The sequence below is a fragment of the Trichosurus vulpecula genome, chromosome 1, assembly GCF_011100635.1.
Source record: "Trichosurus vulpecula isolate mTriVul1 chromosome 1, mTriVul1.pri, whole genome shotgun sequence".
Lineage (NCBI taxonomy): Eukaryota > Metazoa > Chordata > Mammalia > Diprotodontia > Phalangeridae > Trichosurus > Trichosurus vulpecula.
In genome coordinates, this window is record NC_050573.1 from 7,111,691 (window position 1) to 7,134,548 (window position 22,858).

The 22,858-nt window shown below is 41.4% G+C and overlaps 1 protein-coding gene and 1 gene segment (V, D, J or C); both read left to right on the forward strand.

Moving 5' to 3' along the window:
* Positions 1 to 22,858, forward strand: part of LOC118833711 — a 105,416-nt gene that overhangs the window by 43,153 nt on the left and 39,405 nt on the right.
* The window catches only part of LOC118833714 (immunoglobulin lambda-1 light chain-like), a 35,996-nt gene continuing 16,082 nt past the window's right edge, over positions 2,945 to 22,858 (forward strand). The window contains exons 1-3 of the mRNA XM_036741095.1: positions 2,945 to 3,021; positions 3,186 to 3,488; positions 4,349 to 4,350. Of these exons, the coding sequence (XP_036596990.1) occupies positions 2,976 to 3,021; positions 3,186 to 3,488; positions 4,349 to 4,350 (351 nt within the window). The 5' untranslated portion in view covers positions 2,945 to 2,975. The remainder of the gene's footprint in view (positions 3,022 to 3,185; positions 3,489 to 4,348; positions 4,351 to 22,858) is intronic.

Below are 22,858 nucleotides of genomic sequence, written 5' to 3' on the forward strand. Positions count from 1 at the left end.
GGACTCTTGGCTCCTGAGCTCCTGGTCTCCTGCCCTGTGGCCTGGGGGAGGCTCAGCTAATGTGCCCTCCCAGGCCTTTCCACTGAGCTGTGGGCAGATGGAGAGCTGCCCCTCTCAGTGTCCCACCTTTTTAGGGGACATTTCAGAATTCTCTTAGGCTCTAGAGCTTAAACGACATCCTCAGGTACTGAAAACGTGCAGAACAGTCTAAGGATAAGGCATCGTTCAGCACTTACCCTGTGCCATGCGCTGTGACCGGTGCAGGGAGCACAATAACAAACAGGAGCAGTCTCTGTTCTCAAGGCCCTTCCCTTCTATTGGAGGAGCCCAGGTGCCCCTAAATGGGGAAGGACAACATAAAGAAATACCAGGGACTTGGAGGAGGAAGGGGTCCTCTCAGCTGGGGGTTGGGGCAACGAGGAAAGTCCCCAGGCAAAAGACTAAGCTAGAGTAAGAACCCCTAGAAAAGGCCTCCCACACTCACCTTCCTCACATTTCCCTCCATTCACAGCTCTTTGAGATCTGCCTCAGGGTGGCAAAGGTCTCAGGCCCAGAAGGACAGCCAGCAGGCAGTATTCACAGGGAACTTTGAGGTTTGCAACACAATGACAAGTGTTAGGTCATTTAGGCCTCAGCCTGCCTGGGAAGGAGGGGCTCTTATGTTCCCATTTTACAGGCATGAGAACTAAGCCCCATTATAGGTTAGGTGACTTGTCCATGATCATTCAACTCATAAGCCTCAGAGAGAGGAATTGAAAGCAGATCTTCCCAACTACAAGTCCCAAGCTCTAACCACTGTACCAACTAGCTACAGGCTGCACAGAGAAGTGAGGCCTAGCACAGTGGGGATAATGTAAGAGGGGCTGAGACTGAGACACAATGGGCTGAGGCTGGGGAGGAAAGCAAAGGACAAGGGAAAGGGGAAAGCCAGAGACCAAAGCAGGAAGAGGATCATGGCTCAGGCTGGAAGGGAGGATGAGCTCACAGAGAAGGTAAAGCTGGTCCTTTCTTTCTTTCTTTTTTCCTTCTCACCCACAGGCCAAAGTTGTCCTCAATCCACACTTGCTTCCAAGGTCTGTGATGACCTCCCTGTGGAGCTCCTTCTCCATCAACATGATGCAGACGCAAACAGGGACCTAGGGATTAAAAAATAATATTAAGCACAGCTTTTCTAGTACTTTGTGAAGCCCGAGTTTATTCTGTAACCTGAAGGTGCCCTAAAGTCCTTTCCCGCTTATCTGGAACCCATAACAAGAAAATTGCTTTTGTGCCCCTTATCCTGTGCCCCCTGTCCTTTCATTTTTAACCTGTGTACTCCTGCTGGGTCCTTAAACTGTGAAGAATTCCCTTTGTCTCCCTCATCCTATGTCATCCTGTCCTGTCTTTAACCTTTATGCTCCATAAAAACCTCTAAAACTACATCATCATTCTGAAACCTCTATATAAGCATAACTCCCCCAAATAACAGGGTCTCACTTAGCTTTCTTGCTAGGAGACCTGTACTGTTTTTGCATCAGTAAAGCTCCCAATGGCTACAGAGAAGGTCTAAGTGAATTCTTTCACACCTGAACCAGATCCACCCACTCTAAGCCTCATCAAACCTACATGTCAATCCTTCCCTGTTCCAGGGTGGAAAGAAAAGGGAGGCCCAGCCCAGGGGAGATGATCTCAGAGGGGCTGAGCCCAGAATGAGCTGAGGCTGGGAGGACTTCGCCAGGCCCTCTGAGGCTCAGCATGTGTCCTAGGGCTGGTGTCTGGGTGGTTTCCCTGACTCCTGTGGTTGGGCTCTGGGGGTCCAGAGAGAACTCGGCTTTCCCATCTGGCCTGAAGCATCATATGCAGAGGCCAGAGGATAAGACAGTCAAAGAGGATACCCTGAATGCTGAGAGTGCTCACATGCCAATCTCCTGTTTTCTAAAATATTAAATAAATTTTGTAAAATAAATAAAAAATTTAATAGTCTTAAACTTTGCCCCTAACTTTGGCTCCTGAAGGGCCTCAATGTTTGGAGAATCTGCATAGAATCAGAGATGAAAACAGGCCCTTTAGGGCTGGATCAGTAAAGGCCAGAGGTGGAAGGAAGCTTAGAGATCCCCTAGTCCAACCACTCTCATTTTACCAATGGGGAAGGGAGGCCCACAGAGAGGATGTGTCTGGCTTCCTTCCTCTGCAGTCCCTTGGGAGGCCTGAGCAGCAGGAGCCCAGGGGATGTTGGGGGCAGAAGCTGGGCCCACTGTCTGTTACAATTGTTACTTTGGATGGTCATGAAGGCAGCTCTGGACTGGAGGCCAGGCAAGGCAACAAGCATTTCTTGATCCTTCCTGTGTACCAGGCCCTGTGCTAAGTGCTGGGGATTCCAGTGCAAATGAATGGAGAATCCCTGCCCTCTTGTAGTTTCTATTCTAATGGAGAAAGCCCAGGAAAGGATCTCCCATGTGATGGGGGAGACACATCCCCATTCTACAGTGTTCCTGAAGCCTCCAGAATCACAGGCACAGGTGGAGGGGATGAAGCCTGGCTGTCCCCAAGCAGATCTGGGGGGGAAGTCACCAACAGGAGGTGAGGGCAGCATGGTGGAGGCATGGGCCATGGTGAGAAGGCCCCAGTGCACAGGGAAGGTCCAGGAGGAGAAAACAGTTGAACTACATTGAAAAGGTCGTGGAGCATCAGACTCAGACCTGGGGGTGGTGAATAAACCAGACTCCCAGAATCCCAAAATCTCAGAGCTGGAAATGACCTCAGGGGACATGATGACCCTCCCCTGCCAGAGAAAGACCTGCCCCCTCTGCCCCAGGAGCCCACAGGGTCAGTCAATCATCACCTGAGGCTCCTCCTTCAGGGATCCAGAGCAGGAGCAGATTTGCATGTGGGGGCCTCCTCCCTGCAGGGCCTGGGCTGGTCTTAAGAGAGCCCTGGGGGAGCCCAGCCCCAGCTGGGAAGCCTCAGGACACAGAGCTCTGGGAGGAACCTTGACCATGGCCTGGATCTCTCTGCTGTTCTCACTCCTCACTGTCTACACAGGTGAGGCTTCCCTGGGTCTCCTCCCTGTGCCTCAGGCCCCACAATGTCTCAGACCAGGCCTAGTCCTGCCCTGAGCTCATCCTGAAGCTGCTTGAGGGGTCAGCATCCCCTTGGGGGAGAGAGGCCCCTGCCTCTGACCACTCTCTTCTTTCCTTCTCTTGCAGGTTCTGGGGCCTCCTCTGTGCTGACTCAGCCATCTTCTGTGTCCAAAAGCCTGGGAGAGACGGCCTCCATCTCCTGTGCTGGGGATGCACTTAGTAGTTACCATGCACAATGGTACCAGCAGAAACCTGGCCAGGCCCCTAAGCTGGTGATTTATGATAGTAACAGCAGGGCCTCGGGGATCCCTGACAGATTCTCTGGCTCCAGATCAGGGAACACGGCCACCCTGAGCATCTCTGGGCTCCAGGCTGAGGATGAGGCTGACTATTACTGTCAGTCACGGGATAGTAATGCTGATGCTCACAGTGACACAGACTGATGGGGAAGTGAGACAAAAACCCCTCCCAGGCCTGCTCCCCCTGTGCCCTCCCCTCTGGGCTCCAGAGAGGGCCCTGCTGAGCACAGAACAGAAACAGCATCTCCCTCAGGGCCCTTCACTCCTCCTCTTCTCCCTGGCTGGCCCCTTCCCCCTCTCTGACCCTCCCCCTCTAAGGCTCCTTCCTCCTCCCCAGCCCCTCATCTGCTCCCTGTCTCCCTCCACGTGTTCTCCTCTCATTCCTGGAGTTCTGCTGCCCACCTGAAAGCCTGTTCTGGCCTCTCCCCAGCTTTGAAAGCTGTTCTGATGCCAGGATCCAGGAGTGAGGAAGGAGCCCTCTGATGACCTCCCAAATTCCTCTCCAAATTGCCTCAGAATGCATCCAGGAGCAGTGAAGCAGCTTAGCAGCCAGACAAGAATGCTGAATCACACTGGGCTGGGGGCACCAGCAGCATCCCGGTTCACAGCAGGAGCAGCCAGGCTCACAGCAGGGGCCCTGCAGCCGGGCTCCAAGTGGGGACAAATCACCATCAAGGCCCCACCCTCCTGCTAACCAGCAGCCCCCTGAGCAAGTGAGCAGTCTGTACTGCCAAATAAGGCCCCACCCCAATGACCCCTCCCCCAGCACAAGCCACCAGGAAGCCTGACTATTAGTGAGGCCTGGCCCTGGGTCTAGCCAACAGAGAGACCCTGTTTCCATAGCAGCCCAGCAGCTGAGCCCCATCCCTGGGCCTGGCCACAGTTGCTGAACCCTACATTCAGGGGAGGCCAACAGGGAATCCCCACTCCCAGTACAAGCCAGAAGGGAAGCCTACCGTCCTGGGAAAGCAAGCAGCTAAGCCCAGATAGATGTTCAGTGAAATCCAGCAGTGAGACCCAGGGCCCCAGCACTAAAACCTTGGCAACTGTTGTGGGGGAAGCATCTCAAAGAATTCAGTCAGACCACCTCTGATCCAAGTACAGGCATTTATAGAGATTGATGCCTCCCATGAAGCAGGCTTAGTTCCAAGAGGAACCAGCAACTTCAGAGAAAGCAAGATGGATTTTATAGGGGAAAGATACTGATTACACAAGCAAAATTCACATGGAATATAGCAATATGATTAATATTAAAAAGGCAGGAGGAGTTTGTTAAGGGATTAGGTAATGGAGGAGGGGTCCTGGCCCCAATGGAACTGTACATGGCATCACCCACAATGCATACAGAAAAACCCATGGGGGGGGGAGAGTATGTATGATAGTGATATTACAATAAGGCTCTCTACCTCATAAGCTTACTCTAGGTCAGTTCTTTACTATTCCTGAGCTGGTGCCTGCTTAAGGAAAGTCTCTTCTATTGTGTTGCGGTCCACATCCTGCTTGGGCATCCTGGTGGTGCTGCTTTCTGATTGGCTGAGTATTATGGTCCTGTCTAAGGCTAGATGGATGTGGTTATGGTTGAGTGCATGGACACACCTGCTGTTTTTGTGAGAAATATGGGGTCTAGGGTCAGTAGCTAACTACAGGCAGTGGCTGGGATCCCATCACAAGGACATACCTGCTGTTCTGGGAGAAATATGAGCTCATATTATTCGAGTGAGTCATGAGACGTATATGAAGAAGTTAGGATAGTAAGTTAGGAGTGAGTGGCTAGCTTTAGCAGAAACCAGGCCTCAGGTTGGTCAGGTGAAAGGTCAGAGGCTTGTACACATGCTTAAACAAGCCATTTGAGGAGGGCATGATGTAGGCAGTCAGGGGATTGTATCTGGTCAATGAAGAGCCTGGTGGGAGATTTGAGGTGAGGATGTATTAAAGGACTGGCATCCATCTGAGTCCATTGTACTTTCTCCTATATTCTGTTCAGGGGAGGTACCCATTAATTGAGGGGGAATAAATGTAAATTATCATTAAAATGTTCCTGACTTCCCAATGAGTCTTGCTTATTCCTAGGCAATGTGAGCATGTTTCTAACTCTACGAAGGCAGTCTGGGTTCTAAATCAGGGACCTTGGAATGATGCATGTGGAACTGACTAGTCTTCCATTATATGTGATAGATGAAGTCCTAGAGAAAGACTAGTCTATGCTATCAATGCGTGCTCCTGGAAGAATGCCAGATATTTAGTATGAAAGGGAAAATTCATGGACTCTTTGACCTTTACAAAAATCTAGTCACAATATATACCATCTGAAAATGTAGTACACAGTAAAATTTATTGGATTGAACAAAGAATAGGAAGTACAATTCTCCAGATGAGATTTATAGGCATATTAGAAGAATCAGTAAATAAATTCAGAATATCTATTTGGTTTAATAATGTATGTATGTATGTATGTACATATATATATGTATGTATATATATATATATATATATATATATATATATATATATATATATATTGGAACATTTTATACCATTTTATATCGTTTTTAATTTCAACCAGACTCAGAGCCTGAATTAATAAGTAACTGGAAGAAGATCCAGGACCTGGGTTTCTTTGTTCTCTAAAAGTTTACTCAGGAAATACCCATACCTCTGTCAACAAGGCCAGATCTGGCTGACCTAAGAACATTTTTTCCACTGTTAGCCATTAAAGAATGAGACCCTAACCCCAAAAAAGACTACCTCACTTAATATTAACTGACCTTTGTCAACATTCTTTACAACCCTATTCCATCAAGGGAAATTCTTCATGGTTAAACATACATGGGGGTCATGGAGGAGAGGTAACACAGGCTTGCTGGGTCTGCTAAAAATAACGTATATAAGTTTTCTCATTCCTTTGTTCTGACAGTCAGAGTTTATGCTCTGACTCCTTGTACGTACAAGTAAGCTAGCTTAGCTATGCTTTAAGGGAAAATAATAAACAACATGGATCTTTCTATCACCTATCTCTGTTGTTTCCTTCAACCAAATTTTCAGGTTTAACAGTTATGGTGCCATGACTCGGATGGAAATGATGGAAATGGGACAATGCAGCCCAACCTTGCCAACGCTTTGGGCACCACAGGATTAATTTTTCCTGGAATTTTGGCCTTAACAAGGTGAGGGTAAGTTGTCTCTCTTCCCAGCTTCCAAAAAGGACTCCCACAAAATTGGTTGAAGTCTGAAAATTCCCTTTAAGCTACCTCTGGGGGCAGGGATCAAATCTGTGGTAAAACACAGATCTGCAGGCAAATGCACATAGATCACCTGGAAACACTGATTAATCTAGAAAATTAACTATGGTTCAGTCAAAAACTAGAATTAGAAGTCCAACCATTCCTCCACTCCCTCCACCCTATTCCTCACCCCCTCCCTCCCTTCCTTCCCTTGGAGGCCTGGATCTGGGGGAGAAAAACTGAACTTTGCTGTTACCCCCTCCCCCTCTGCCTCCCAGCAAAGGCTCTGATCTGGAGGGAGGTAACTCTGTTCTGCTACTGTTGCCTTCTCTCTCTCCTCCCGCCTCTTTCCCCCTTTCCCTTAAGGGCTCTGTTTTTGCCTTCTGCCCTATTCCTGCTTCCTTCCCTTAAAGGCTCTGATTATGGGGAGGATAAATGAGTTTTGTCCTTACTCTTGGCCTTTCCTTACCTGCCCTAGCCCTCCTCCATCTCCCCTTTCCCCCTTCCTAAGGGATCAGATATGGAGAGGCAGAAAAAATCGGGAACTCCAAGGCTTCCCCAAAGACCATAGGGTGCTAATAGCCAACTCCTGAAAGCTTCTAATTCTCTGTTGTTTAAACTCTGAGCTCAGTCTGTATTTGTTCTGTATTTGTTTTGTTAATTGTCTGTGTGAGAGCATGTGCTCTGTGTCTATACCATGTGAAATCTGAAACACAGGTAGCCAGAGATTTCTAAGGCTGCAGTTAGGGAAACAGAGACTCTTTTTTTGTAATGTCTGGACTGGTGAACTGGATTTGCAGAAAAAAACACAGAGCTGAAACATTTTAGCAGATTCTGGGATTGATTATTCATTAAAAGTTTGGAAACTGGTTAGTTGGATTTTGAGAGAGAACTCCAGAGACTGTAAAATCACTCCAGGAGCACACTCTTGCTGAAACACCACTGCCCAATGCTGATCACTTATCATTCCCCACTCCCTCCCCAAAGTTAAGAGGGAATCTTTTCCCTTAGATTTAAGTGTGAAAAGGTTTTTAAGAAGTGAGCAAGAGGTGAAGTTTACTTGAGTGACAGTCATTGAGATCTTTCACCATTGTTGTCCTGTCTTTGACCTAGAAGCTGCAGTAAAAGTTAGAGCAGCTGAAACAAACTCCTTTTGTCCCAGATCAGATTAGAAGAGAATGCAGGAGAATTGTACGGAAAACTTAAATCACCCTTCCCCACCTGGCAAAAGGAGGAGAAGGACAGAAATTTGCAGACTCACAGTAACCTGACAGTCCTGTGCCCCCAGGGTACCTTCGTAGCCCATCCTTTTTGGCAAAGCTTGGAAATGTCACCCAGGTCCTATTCATTCTGCCCACTCTGTCCCCAGCAGTTGCAAACTACCCTAGGCTCAGTAACTTCTGCAATTGTGGGGGAAGGGTGAGGTAGATGGATTTGGACTTTCTGCCTCCAAGAATTGTCACCACTAGGATATCAGCTTCTGCTCTAGGTAACTTCACACTTCTTTGTTCCAATTGCAAAACTGTATTTTAATCTCTGTTTGACCTGTTTCCTGATTTGTAAAGGGAAAATAATAATGATGGTTGTTATGGGATCAAAATGATAATGATTGCAAAATGTTTAACATAAAGTCTGGCATATGTTAGATACAACATTATTATTATCTCTCTTTAAATTAATGTAATTGTTAATTTGAAGTGGTTTTTTAAATACCAAAAGTAATAAGCTGAATAATTTCTATATGTGGTAATCTGGAAATGCAATTGATGTCATCTGAAAATTATTGTTTCTGTATTTCTAAAATTGCAATGTATTTCTAAAATTCTTTTAGATTGTGAAATTTGAGAAGACCATTGTGTAGTAAGAAATGATATTATAGCAATTTTAATCTGATTTTGATATATGTGAATTGGGTTTTTTAAGTGATGTGATAAAATTTGATGATTTAGAACTGTTATACGTGGTTATAACAAGTAAATAATTAATAATACTGATGAGAATACCATGTGAACAGACTTTCTATGTGAAAAAGTTTCTATTATGAAAATATATCTGGTGATTTAAAGTTATAGTTTCAAATGATGAGATGAAAGATTCTCTGTGCAAGGAGATTTAGAAATGCGTTCACCTAAATTGATAAATGGGTTGTTTCAAGTTTTAAAAAGCATAATTATGTTTAGGGCATTGTAACATTTCTAAATTGTGTAATTTGGCAAACATGTATCAACAATACTGAAGAAAAATGTGATTTTATAAATAATAATCTTTTACAGTACTAAGAGTATTGGGCCTTAGAAATTAAAATGTTACCATTAGTGATTATGGATCCAGATTTGATTTGCTCATCCAACTAAGTTATAGTCTGTTTCAAGTTTTAAATACATGATAATTGCTTGTGGTGTACTTATATTTCTAAATTTGTTATGTTATGCAACTTGGTTAACATTGCATTACTTATGCTGTTAGAAAAATAATTCCTTTTATAATATAGATGTTATTAGATTAAAAACTGTGCCTAATTAGGATATTGAGGTTGTTAACTGAAATAAGGACTTTTGAAACCATCTAGCCATGAATTCGTATCCATCTAGTGCAAAGTTTCTGTGTAGAGGAATTCCTATGAAGTAAGTTTTTAAAGTCCTGGTAAACTTTGTTACTGTGATAAGGCTAATTTAATTGGGTAAACTTATAGCAATTAAGTGTCCTATATATTACAACATATTTTTGACTAAGTAACTTTGTAATATCTAGGAATTCTGTGCAATATTTGAGAATGAGGACATTTGGCACCAATGTAGTTAATGAATTCCAGTGTTTAAGGGTTAATTTGCTTTAAGGAGAAAGAAGGAGATGTCTATCATTTTCAAACCTTCTAAATAATTGTCTTCAGAAAGTTTAGTGAGTATTCCTTTTAACATCAGGATAAATTTTAAACTGTTTTTAAGGAAGGGAAATAATTCCAGAAATGTTTTGAAAAATGTTTTTGTGATTTTAAGCAAGAGTTAGAGCTTATCAATGTGTATAAGATTTAATTCCTAAAGTGTCCCTTTCCTCTAGAATGAGTAAACAGGGAACATAAATCCATCAACCTGTGAGGTTGGTCATTAACCTCTTTGTTTTGTTTAAGCTGGAACGGATTCCAGGACAGACAGTTATGTCAGTAAAAATCACTAATTTCTAAGCTATTTTGTCTTATGGTTGAAACGTAAAGAAAAACTGAATAATGGGTTTGAAAGATGTAGAAAGGTAAGGTAAGTAAAGGTTTGATTGGAAATACAAAAGGCAGATAAGAAAGTTTGGGGACAAATGAGAGCTAGCTAAGCCTCTCCTGTACCAAGAGGATACTAGTTTCAGATGGTTTAAGTAAGTGGAGAAAGAGTGTGAGAAAGTATTTTAAAAGACAGAAAAGTTATGTAGCTTGATTTGATAATTATTAGCTCAATGAAATTTGGGACAGTCCTATCTGAAGGATATTTATTTGCTATTTAAGATTTTATGGGACTACAATTTAATATTGTTTTAAGCTCTGATTACAGGAATAGGTCACATGAAGCCAGTAGTAGAATGGCAGGCATTACAAGCTGAGAACTTTAAAGGTGGATGTCTGTGCCTGGGAAAAAGTTTTGAAGACAACCTTGGAAACGGCCTAGTTAGGATCTTCCTGACTCTACTTCCCAATTCTGCTATTTCCTTTCTTAAAAGGAAAATCCCTACCTGAATACTCCTGAGCCCTGCTTTCAGCACCTAGTGACTATATGATTGGCTAACAGATATGACTCATGCCTGGAATCAATTAGAGCTAAGGAAGTTCTTTCCTTCTATTAAGATATATGACGTTGTCCCTCTTTTCTTTCATACAAATAGATATTATTAAGAAGTTTTTTAAGCACAATGCTAAATCTATTAGGCGATAGATGAATATTGGAATACCTCTGAGTTGTTATAATAGGATGCAGGAACGAATAGTTTACAATTTTAACCTATGTTCGTGGCCAAATAAAAATTGAAATAATATAGAGATAACATCCTCCAAAAGGAGGAAATGATTAGACAAAGTAATAAGACAAAGATGTAATGTGATAGAATGTCTAATTAAATAGGAAAGCAAATTTTGAGGAAAAGCCACAGGAGCAGATTGATTCCTCTAAGAATTATATACAGATGGGTATGACTGGCTCCAAAATTTATCAACCATAGAAATTCAAGCTAATAAGTGCGTTTTGGTAATAAGATCTTAAATGTGGATTTCTGTGCAAAGTTGTATAAGATAGTGGTACAAGTGAAATTATATCTCCTTGTAAAATATCTGTCTGAAAATTTTAAAGGGAAGATGAGTTCAATTTATGGTTGGAGGTTCATATTTTGAAGGATTCTTATACCAGGTACAAAATTTAGGTAAGGATAGAAACAGCAACTAATATATAAACTGAAATACTATGAAGTTTCAAAAAAAAGGAGAACCAAATTTAAGTGATTGTACTAAGTTATATTAAGTAAGAATTATCTGAGAATTTCTAGGTCTGAACCATAGAAGCAGAACTCTCTTTTACTATCTAGAGACAAGATAACTACAATCGGGCATCTGAAAAAAAAGTGCTGCTTTAAATAGACATTGGGAATATGGAACTGTGATACAAATTGTGCAATTAATTGCTGGAATTAAATCAGAAACATTTTAAGCTTTGTTAAGAATGGCTTCTGGATTATTTTGTAAATGCCATCAAAGAGACATGGCATGACTAAAAGTTTATGATGTTATGTGTACTGTGTTACTGGGATACAAGGAAGTTCATGATGTTCAACATTGTTAATAGTTATTGCATTACTTTGTATGGTTCATGTTTAAGTTTTCTTGGTTATCTAATATGTAAATGTAAAACATGTGACATGCAAATTTCACCCTCTCAATACCAGTCTATTGTGAACCATCTAAGTGGTTTGGTCTGTACCTGACTCAATGTAATTGTACAAATTTGTGAATTATGAGAACTTTATTGTATTTGTTTAAACTCAGCCCTGTGTGGCTGGGATATTGAACCATTCATTTCACTGTTTGAACTTAGCCCTGCGTGGCTGGGACCTATGTTGTGCTATTTTTCTCTCAATTATCAAATCATATGTGTTCTGGGAGCTCTTGTCAGGTCTGACTACTTCTACAGCTGCCAAAATGTGGATATGGAGTCCTTGATCCTTCTGTCACATCTGAGGACTGCCCCTGCTCCCAAGTGGACATCTGAGCCCATAGGAGACCTTGCCCTCCAGTTTCAAAGAGCCTGCATCAGACACAGGCAGCCCCTCCCAAGACTCTGGACCAGAGCCTGTATGAAGGACAGTTCCCTTTCTGAGTCCCTTGCATTCCCAAGACTGTTTACCTGTACCTTTGGTGTCTTTGGCTTATTTTACTTAGTGGCTCTGTTTTTCCCATTATGCTTCCTACCCTGATCCCCCTTGCAACTTGCTCCCTCTGCTTGTTTACAATTTGTTTACAATTACTGTCAATCTCTGGGGATGTCCAACCACAGAAAGAAAAAAAAACCTGAATCTACCTAGATAAGGATTTTTTTGAACTTCACCCCTGAGGAAGATAGAGATTTTCCATACCTTAATTGGTCTACAGGCAAAACTTTTCAGTTTGCCTTTGACCAAAAGGAGGAAATGTGGAACATTTTATACCATTTTATATCGTTTTTAATTTCAACCAGACCCAGAGCCTGAATTAATGAGTAACTGGAAGAGGATCCAGGACCTGGGTTTCTTTGTTCTCTAAAAGTTTACTCAGGAAATACCCATACCTCTGTCAACAAGGCCAGATCTGGCTGACATAAGAACATTCTTTCCACTGTTAGCCATTAAAGGATGAGACCCTAACCCCAAGAAAGACTACCTCACTTAATATTAACTGACCTTTGTCAACATTCTTTACAACCCTATTCCATTAAGGGAAATTCTTGTATCATGGTTAAACATACATGGGGGTCATGGAGGTGAGGTAACGCAGGCTGGCTGGGTCTGCTAAAAATAATGTATATAAGTTTTCTCATTCCTTTGTTCAGACAGTGAGAGCTTATGCTCTGACTCCTTGTACGTACAAGTAAGCTAGCTTAGCTATGCTTTAAGGGAAAATAATAAACAACATGGATTTTTCTATCACCAAGCTCTGTTGTTTCCTTCAACCAAATTTTCAGGTTTAACAATATATATGTGTATAGATATAGATATAGATATAGATATAGATATAGATATAGATATATATTTGATCATCTACTAACACTGACTAAGCAGCAGAATAATGTTACTTATAAATTCCAATGTCCATCAAGTTGGACCACAAGTTGGACCATTTTGATCTCATTCCACCTCACTAATCTACAGAGCTTTCTGTCTACTCTTCAGATTAAAGGACTAGAGATTCCAGTTATGTCTGAGCACTAGGTTTTTGTCTCTGCCTACTTCATTGCTTTCTATACCCCAGGACAACATAAGAAATAATTATTTCTCTCTTGCATTTAATAACTAATTGTTGTATTAGAACCAATGTTTTCCCCTTTTCTACTTCCTCATCCAGAAATCAACCAGTGTAGGAAATATTTCTAAACACTTACCCAGCCAGGATGGCTAAAGGCTAATCAGACAGTGAAAGGAATCCTACGTGCTAATGAGTGCACTCCTGCTCATTGTGTTTGCTCAGGCAGATCTGGAGAAGTGTTGATTCTCCCTTTTGTAAGACAGGTGATGTGGAAACAGATGAGTCTCTTTGACCAAGATTTGGGTGATTGAAATCCCACACCTCAAGGCCCTCATTGGAATCTAGCCCAGTTTCTCATTGTAATAGTCATTCTCTCATTAACCGTTAACCAATGAGACCTGACTGCCTCCCTCAGGAATACCTGCTCTTCCAAGGGCACATAAACTGTGAGCCCTCTGCCGTTATGGGTCTTTGGTCTAAGAGAGACAGTCAAATGACCACCCTTTTACTAATAAACATGATGGGCTTATTAATAAAATGACTGAGTTACCCAGAAACTACACCTTTCAAACGTTTTTAACTGGCACAATAAAATGTTTCAGTCCCAATCCCTTGGCCAGCCGAATAACATATACAGTAGTCTTTGTCATTTCATCATTTTGCTGCATTTGGTATATTAAAGTCGACCACAGAGAACACCCATATTTAAAATGAACAAACTAGAGCAGATGTTCTTACCCTTCTCTGTGTGTCAGACCCCTGAGGCAGCCCAGTGAGACCTATAGAGTCCTTCTCAGAATGCAATTATCCCTTCCACATTATGGGGGTTAGGGGTGTGGTGTGGCAATCTGGAAAATTGACCTAAATTATTTTGGGCCCTCCCTTCAGACCAGAGAGGGTCTGATTTTGTTTTTCTTTTTCTCTTATGTGCTGTTTACAGTACCTTATTGTAAAATCTGGGTTAAGTATATGGTCATAGGCTCTGTGTCATCTGCTGGCCTTAGTGTGGCATGTGCAAAACTCCCCCAAAATTTCAATTTAACTTCTTATGCCTACGTGCAATATGTTGAAACTGTGATGGGGAAAGTGATGCTGTGGAAAGGATAACTGTAGTGTTTTTCAATGTATAATATAAATTTCATAGGGTTACAAAGGAAAATCATTACACTGAAATATAGCTATGAAAATGTTTTTACAAAGCAGATTAAGAACCTTGAATTAGAGGAATGTGTCATGAAGAGCAACAGCTGGAGAAAGACCTTGGAAATGATGAAGAGACCAGTCTTGGCAATAGTTGGACTCAGCACAGAATCAGGGGAAATGTGTGGAAGCATCAGAAAGCCTCTTTTTTTAGTCCAACTGAAAAGATTGGGGAATAAGTATTTCTCCAGCCTAAAATCCTTTCGAGATTTAACTGAAAGATGGAATTTATGTCAGTGCTTAATCAAACACCTCAGGTAACAATGCCCTCCACTAAAATCCTTTTCCCTATTTCAATTAGGTTTAATCCCTTTCTTTTGGGAAAGTGTGCACAGCTAGTTCTTGATCAATGAGAATAATAAACTCCATTAAGCGATCATATTATCTGGATTCAGAATATTTGATTTTATAATTGTATACAATACATGATGATTCCCAGTCAATGAAGATATGTAATGAAAATTTGAATAATGAGACTACTTTGTGGAATTCATTATGGAGCATTGAAATGAAAGCAATGACCCTGGGAAAATGGGTTAAACCTGATGACCAGATTTAGAATAAGAAATGCCTCTTGTTTAGTTACTGATCTTGTGATTATTGCTGGTTACATGTGACCAGCTTGAAGGATAACTCTTGGAGGGAGTGGTTGCAGAAACATTGAGCAGTTTTAGGAAAATGATTCTTCAAGATTAAGTAACTGTTGTCCTAGACTGATGAAACAAACTATTTGTTTTTACCCTTCTCTGAGTAATATATCTGGATTTTAATATATTATGGAATTTTCCTTATTGAAGATTCCTATTAATGTCACTTCAAAATGTGTTCGAGGGATGTTTGGGGGCATGAGGTAACTACAGCAATTGGGACATTTCTCTTTCTAGGCTAGAAATGTTCAGATTTAGAATAATATATCTTAACAAAAATTGTTTCTGTCAGGCTCAAATGCAGGATATAGTATTATTTTCTTGATACAATCAATCAAAAAATTTCCTAAACACCTACTATGTTCTGGAGATACAAAGAAAAAGGTGAAATAGCTCCTTACAATCTAGCTGCAAGAGACACGTGCCCATATAAACAAATACAAGCTATTTGCCAATGGTAAGGAGAAGCATTCACAGCTTGAGAGATCAGGGCAGGATTCATAAAGAAGGTGGTGCTTCAGTTCACAATTGAAGGAATCTAGGGATTCTAAGAGGTCTCAGAGGTGAGGAGAGAGTGCCTCCTAGGAATGGGAAGCAACCTATGCAAAGGCAGAGAGATAGGAGATGAAGCATCATAAATGAGGAGAAGCCAGTTCTCTGCACCTTAGTGTATGTGAAAGGGAGAAATGTGTAGGAAGGCTGGAAAGGGAATTTGGGAACAGATTGTCAAGGACTTTAAATGCCCCAGAGAGCAATTTCTATTTGATCCTAGATGCAATAGGATTTATTAAATAAGTGCTTTGTAAAATTAAGTAAGATGGTTGAATGAGATATAGCACAGTAAGTAGCTAATAGGATTGAGGCTGAAGCTGAGGGATTTGCTTGGTGTATATACAAACACAATCATAGACACTGTCAGAATCTGTCTAAGCCACCCATGAGACCAATGAACTTAAAGGATGATTGGCAACCATCTGGGCTGAAATTATGACAGAGGATCGTCAAATCATAGAGAGAGATGAAAGAGACTTAGAGGTTACCTAGGCCACCTCTCCCATTTTACAGATGAGGAGATTGCATATTAGAGAGGGAGACTTGGGTAACCTACCCAAAGAGAGATGGAACAAATAGCCAAGATGGGATTGGAACCAAATCATTCCGAGTTTGAATTAAGCAGTCTTTCCATGGAACCTCACCACTTCTGAAGAACATGCAAATTGGCTGATATTCACAGTGCCTTAAGTAGCATCACATGTAAGAGATGATTAATAAATACTTCATGACTGATGGAATAACTGGAGTTGAGTGGTGGTCATTATAGAGTGTTCTAACCATAACACTTTGACAGAATCTCTCAAATGAGGCTTCACTCTTAGTCATATTATAAACAATCTAGTGAGAGCATAATGTTATATTAGTTAGATTATAAAAGTAGATATTATTCCAAAGATACTATACAAAACCTTATCTGTCATAAGGTAGGAATCTTGTCTGGACCAGATGAGAAATGTAAGCATGATAAAGAAGGAATTCCATGGAAAAATCAATATAATTTATAGTCATATGAAAAATGCTCTAAATAGGGGTGGTTAGGTGGTGCAGTGAGTAGAGCACCGGCCCTGGAGTCAGGAGGACCCAAGTTCATATTTGGCCTCAGACACTTGACACATTTACTAGCTGTGTGACCTTGGGCAAGTCACTTAACCCCAATTGCCCTGCCCAAAAAAATGCCCTAAATCATTATTGATTAGAGAAATACAAATGAAAACAAACTTGAGATAGCATTTTACACTTACCAGATTGGCTAAAACAATAGAAGGTGAAAGTGACAAATGTTGGATGGGATGTGGAACAATTGGGACATTAATTCATCATTGGTGGAATTGTGAACTGATCCAACCATTTTAGAAAACGATCTAGAATTATGCCCAAAGAGTTATTAAACTATATATACTTTGATGCAGCAGTGTCACTGTTAGTTCCATTTCCAGCGATGATTAGGGGAAAAGGAAAAGAACCTATATGTTCTGAGATTTTATAGTAGCTCTCTTTGTGGTGGCAAAGCACTGGAAATTGCAGGGATGCCTATCAATGGTGGAATGGTTAACAAGTTGTGATCTACCATTGCGATGGAATACTAAGGGGCTGTAAGAAATGATGAGCTGGGGGCAGGGAGCCAAGATAGCAGCTTAAAAACAGGGACTTGCTTAAGCTCTCCCCCAAATCCCTCCAAACACCTGTCAAAAATGACCCTAAACAAATTCTAGAGCTACAGAACCCATGAAATAACAGAGGGAAACAAGTCTCCAGGCCAAGATGACCTGGATGGTTGCTGGGAAGGGTCTATTGCACTGTGCTGGGAGTGGAGCACAGCCCAATATGGGCTACAACAGGACAGACCAGGCACTGAATAGACTGGGCAGAGCAGGCCTCAGGGCCCTGAATCACTGAACTGTGGCAGTTACCCGGCTTCTCAACCCACAAACAGCAAACACAACTGAGCAGGTCAGTGGGAAAACTGCTGGATCTGGGTGAGAGAAGTGTACCATCTGGCCACAGCTCTAGGGCAGCAGAGATGGCTGCAGTGGAGGTGGTAACAGCAGCATCAGCAACCACAACAGGTTTCTTGGCCTTGATTTCTTCACTTGTAAAATGAGAGATCAGATGACTTCCTTCTAGGTTGCAAGCCACTTGAGGGTAGGGACTGTTTGGTTTTTGTCTTTGAATCCCCAGTGACTAACACAGTGCCTAGAACACAAATATTTGATTGATTCTGACATTATATTATAGAATACAGTAGGTCCCCATAGGAGGCAGTGAATTTCCTATCACTGGAAGCCTTCAAGTGAAGGCTGAATAACCACCTAGAGGGAAGCAGTAGAGAGTATTTCTGCATGGATGGGTTATAGGAATAATAAATTAACTAATAAGATCATAGATCTAGGGATGAAAGGTACCTCAAAGGCCACTGAGTTTATTCCATAAAAGATGAGGAAACTGAGGCTCGGGGAAGTCGGACCACTTGCCCAAGGTCACATAAACAGGAAATGACAGAACTGAAATTTGAATCCCATCTTGAGACCTTTTCTTCCAAATCCAGAGCGCTTTCACGGCGCCACACTGCCCCCTGGTGGTCTTTGAGCTTCTATGCAGCTCTGACTGTTCGAAGTCCTCTAACAGTGTGTGATGGCATGAATGAGTCCCTGGGACTCTGGGAAGGTCCTTTGTCCTCAACCAGATTGCAGGGCCCAATCCTTACCAAAGCTTTGTCCCATTGGATTCAGACTTAAATGATCCTGAAAGCCTGTGACCTTCAGGTCTATTTCAGCTCTGGCTGCCTGTGTTCTACATGCCTGACTCTGATGGTTCTGCAAGAGTACGAGGCACCAGATGGTTATTTCTTAGGGGACAATGCCCTCATCTGGCAGCCCTGGGGAGGTCCTATTGCAAGATTGTGGGATTTTGAACTACAAGGTCTTATCTTGTTATACAACTGAGCGAACTGAAGACTAGAGTGGGAATCTGTCTTGTCCATGGTCACACAGATGAGGAGAGCCAGGGTTCAAACCCAGGTCCCCTGACTTTTACTCCAGTGCTCTCTTTATAGTACCACACTGCCTCTAGTTACAGAAAAACAGAGACTCACCTTGAGTTACAATTAAAACTGTGATTGTCTGATATTGAGTCAACTATTGCAAACCTTTGTTCAAATTTTTAAAAATCTAACATCAAAATTAAGTTTATCTATGATTATTGCATTATATTAAATGTTATAACTTGTTTTATTTAAATGTTATTTATAGTCAACAAAAATTTGTAAAATAAAGAAATTCAATGTGAAGTTTTGCACATAATACTAAACATATGAGGTCATGCTGAGTTACTTTTTTTAATCCTTACAAAATGTCTAATTATTATAATTTTATAATTAGAGTTTTATAATTTAATATTTAGAGATTTCATAATTATATGTAAATATATTTTAATAGTTTAAAGTATATTATATAAATTTTAATTGGTGTATATGCTTTGGGCAAAAGTTATCATCATAGTTATTATAAGATTTAATTAGTAAAGAATATTATGAATAGTATATTAGATTACTCTGGGAGTTCATTACACACTATTTTTGGTGAAAGGAATTCACAGAACAAAAAAATGACAATGAGACCATTGGGAAGCAACATGTTTTTATTTTTGTTTTTCAACAGTCATTTTTAAAGTCAGCTTCTTGCATAAGGGGGGATTTTGGTTGAGACATGAGGGAAGCCAGGAATTTCAGTAAGTGTTGATAAGGGTGAAGAGCATTCCAGGCATGGGGATAGCCAGAGGCAAGAGATGGAGTGTGTGTGTGTGTGTGTGTGTGACAAGCAAGAGGCTAGTGTCACTGTAGGGGGTGGGCAATAAAGTGGAAGTTCTACTTTGCATAAGTCCTGTAATGCCAGAAGACAAAGTCTCTTGGCTCTGGAGAGCAAAACCTCAAAAGAACATTATGAGTGGAGAAGAAGTTATTAGCACAGTCACTCTGTCCTTTTCCTGAGACTCTGTAATATCCAGTGGGGCACCTGAACTCAGGAATGAAGACTTGGCTTTCTGTGGAAATTTTGGTGGTTTACAATTAGTTAGTTGTTGTCCTTCGTGCTCAAAGAGGACCAAGTGACAACACTATGTTAGGGTCAAAGTACAATGTGTCCAACTGTGGCTGATCAGACCAGTATGAACTCTACCATAGGTCAGGCACAAATAATTCATATGAATACTTGGAGTGGAGATGTCTCTAATTTGAGCATCTCACGTTTCTTTTGAGTTACTGCCATCCTGGTTTGGTCATAGAGCACACTGCCTTTTTTGGTGCAGGCATGCCATATTGGGCAGTCTTGTGCCAGTGTCTCCCTCAGCTCACAACTGATTTCATTGTTCTTCAGAAAGACATTGAAGGTGTCCTTGTCTCACTTCTTCTGACCTCCAGGTGAGTGCTTGCCCTCTTTGAGTTCTCCATAAAGGTATTTTAGGCAAATATATGTATATGACATTCAAATAACATAGCCAGCCCACGTGGCTGCACTCTCTGCAGTAGAGTTTGAATGGTCAGTGGTTCAACTCAAGAAAGGACCTCAGTGTCTGGTACCTGATCTTACCAGGTGATCTTCAGGATCTCTTAGGAAAATTCAAATGAAAGTGACTTGGTTTCGTAGCTTGGTGGTGGTAGACTGTCCAGATTTCACAGGCATACAACAATGGGGTCAGCACCAGGGCTCTGTAGACCTTCAGTTTGGTAGGCAGCCTAATACCTCTTCTCTCACACACTTTCCTTCAGAGCCTTCCAAACACTGAGCTAGCTCTGGAAATACGTGCATCAACCTCACCATCTACGTGGACAGCCCTGGAGAGTATATTGCCAAGGTAAGGGAACTTATCCACAGCATTAAAAATTTCTCCATTTAATGTAACCAAAGAAAGAAATAAAGACCAAAAAAAAGAAAAATCTTGATTTCTTGCTCTTCTCTTATCTCAATAATGTCTAAAAAATAAAACTTGTATATGTAAAACTATGTACATTCTGAGATTTTCTTCTTCTACCGTTTTTAGGAGGTCTTGGCTAGAGATTCTCCAGCTGGCAAAAAATGAGAACTTTGTATTGGTTCCTGTTTGAGTGAAAAGTCACTTTATTCTACCTTCCATTTGTTGAGAGGTCAGAAATTGAAGCCAGTCATCTAGGCTCTGAATTAGTTAATGGCTTTGTGTGCAGAATTGTATCTTAAAATTTTCTACTCTCAAGAGCATTTTATGCATTTATTATTGTCTTTTCCTTGAGCTTTAAGTCTACACTGTGTCAATGTCAGTATCTACTATCTTTATTTTTCATTCTCTTTTTTTCTCAGTTACTGGTACTAACTAACCAAGGCTGATTCCTATAAACTACAGAATTGCAATTCTTTTTATGTTAAGCATTTCACTTTCTTTTTAATATTGTTAATTTCTTGACCTTATACTCCTCTGCTTCCAAGTCACATTTCAAATTGTTCTGATCTACCTTCATTGCCCTCGCCACCAATGCTGTTTGCAAAACACCACAGTTTTCTTCTGTATTTCAAATCAATTACGTAACTTTGCTTCTAAATGAGTTCCTTCCCCCATTTCCTTATCTCAAAATCCCTTGACATTATCTGCCACTCTCTCCTCCTTTCTCCCCATCCCTATTTCTATCAAAGGCACCACCTTCCAGTATCTCAAATGATTGATCTTGGCATTATCCTCAGTTCCTCACTGTCCTCATCCCAAGTCAGCTGGAAGTCATCTGTGTGGTGGTCAAACAGATTTAAGAGACACGATTCCTGGGTAATTTAATCTTTTTATTAATGATGTCAGCATTTCAATAGAAGGATGGTCATTTGGCCACCTCTTTCTTAGAACAAAGACCATCACAGCAATGGGCTCATGGCTTATATGCCCATTGGAAGAGGGGGCATTCCCAAGGGTGGCAATCAACTCTTCTGGTTAACAATTAATGAGAAAATGAATATTGCAATGAGGGACTAGACCTAAACTTTGATGATGATTTTTACTTCTAAGTTACTGCCTAGCCTTAGGCAGTCTATTCAAAAAATTGATCCCCAGTCAAACCTGAATAGAGCACAATGGTTTCCCCACTTGGGTGGTGTCTGGATAGAGAAGAAGATTAGTTAACCTTCAGAAACTGAGAACTTGAACTGAGTAAAAAGGGAGAAATCTGAATCTCCCCAAATCACTGCTTATTAAATCATTACTCTCAGCTGTCAGATCTTGCCATTACAACATCCCTCACACCCAACCTTTTGCTACTTTCACACAGCATCTACTTCAGTTCAAACCCTCATCAATCGATGGGTCAATTAAGAAACATTTATTAAGTGCCCTACTATGCAGCAGGCACTGTGCTAAGTGCTAGGGATACAAAAAAAGGCAAAAGACAGTCCCTGCCCTCGTGGAGCTTAAAGTCTTATCATCTCTTTCTTAGGTTATTGCAACAGTCTCCTAATATGTCCCTGATTCAAGTCTCTCACTACTCTAGTCCATTCTACACACTGATAACCACTATAATTTTTCTTAAAAGCAGATCTGACTATGTGACTCCCCTCCTCAATTGATTCCATTATCAATTAATTATTAATTATTCCATTATGGCTGGGATAAAATATAAATTCCTCTGGTTAGCTTTAAAAGCCATATACCACCTGCCTCAGTTTGTCTCTCCAACCTCATTGGAAATCGTTCAACCTCCTGTAGTCTGAAATCCAACCAAAATGGCCTGCACTGATGACCTTCCACCTCCCATGGTAGAGTGGTCTTCCTCCTTTTCTGTATCATAAAGTCTTTCTCTTCCTCTAAGACACAGTTCAAGCACCATCTTCTGCATGAAGCCTTTCCTGATGCCCTTGATGGCTCCTGCCCTCCCTCCCAAAGTACCTGGTTTTTAACTCCATGTGTGTGTTTATTCACTTCATATTCAGGATACATATGTTCATCGAAATGTAAGTTCTTTACAAATGGGAATGGTCTCATCCTTCGTATTTGTATCTCCATCAGGAGTGCGGTTCCTGACACATGGTAAGAACCTAACGAATGTTTGTTGACTTTTTGGTTGACAGATGATCAGAAATAATAGCTTCAGTTTTCTCTTTCCTCTTGACAACCTGGGAATACATGGGCTATTCTACTCCTTTTGAGGTGACTTTGCTTCCAATTCTCCAGATAATTCAATTCTACTCGGTTGAATGGGACTTGCCTGACCTACTAGGTCAGTCAAATCCAATTCTTCCCGAAGTGGAATTTTCTCTTTTCTCCAAAGAATTGTACCTGTCCTTTTTTTAGAAGCGATTCCTATTCTCGAGCTGATTTAAAATGTCCCCTCTCCAAGTTAGAGAGAAAAGTTAAGAGGACAATATCTTCAGACAGAGGGCTCTTAAGGACTAGGTGGGACTTCCAC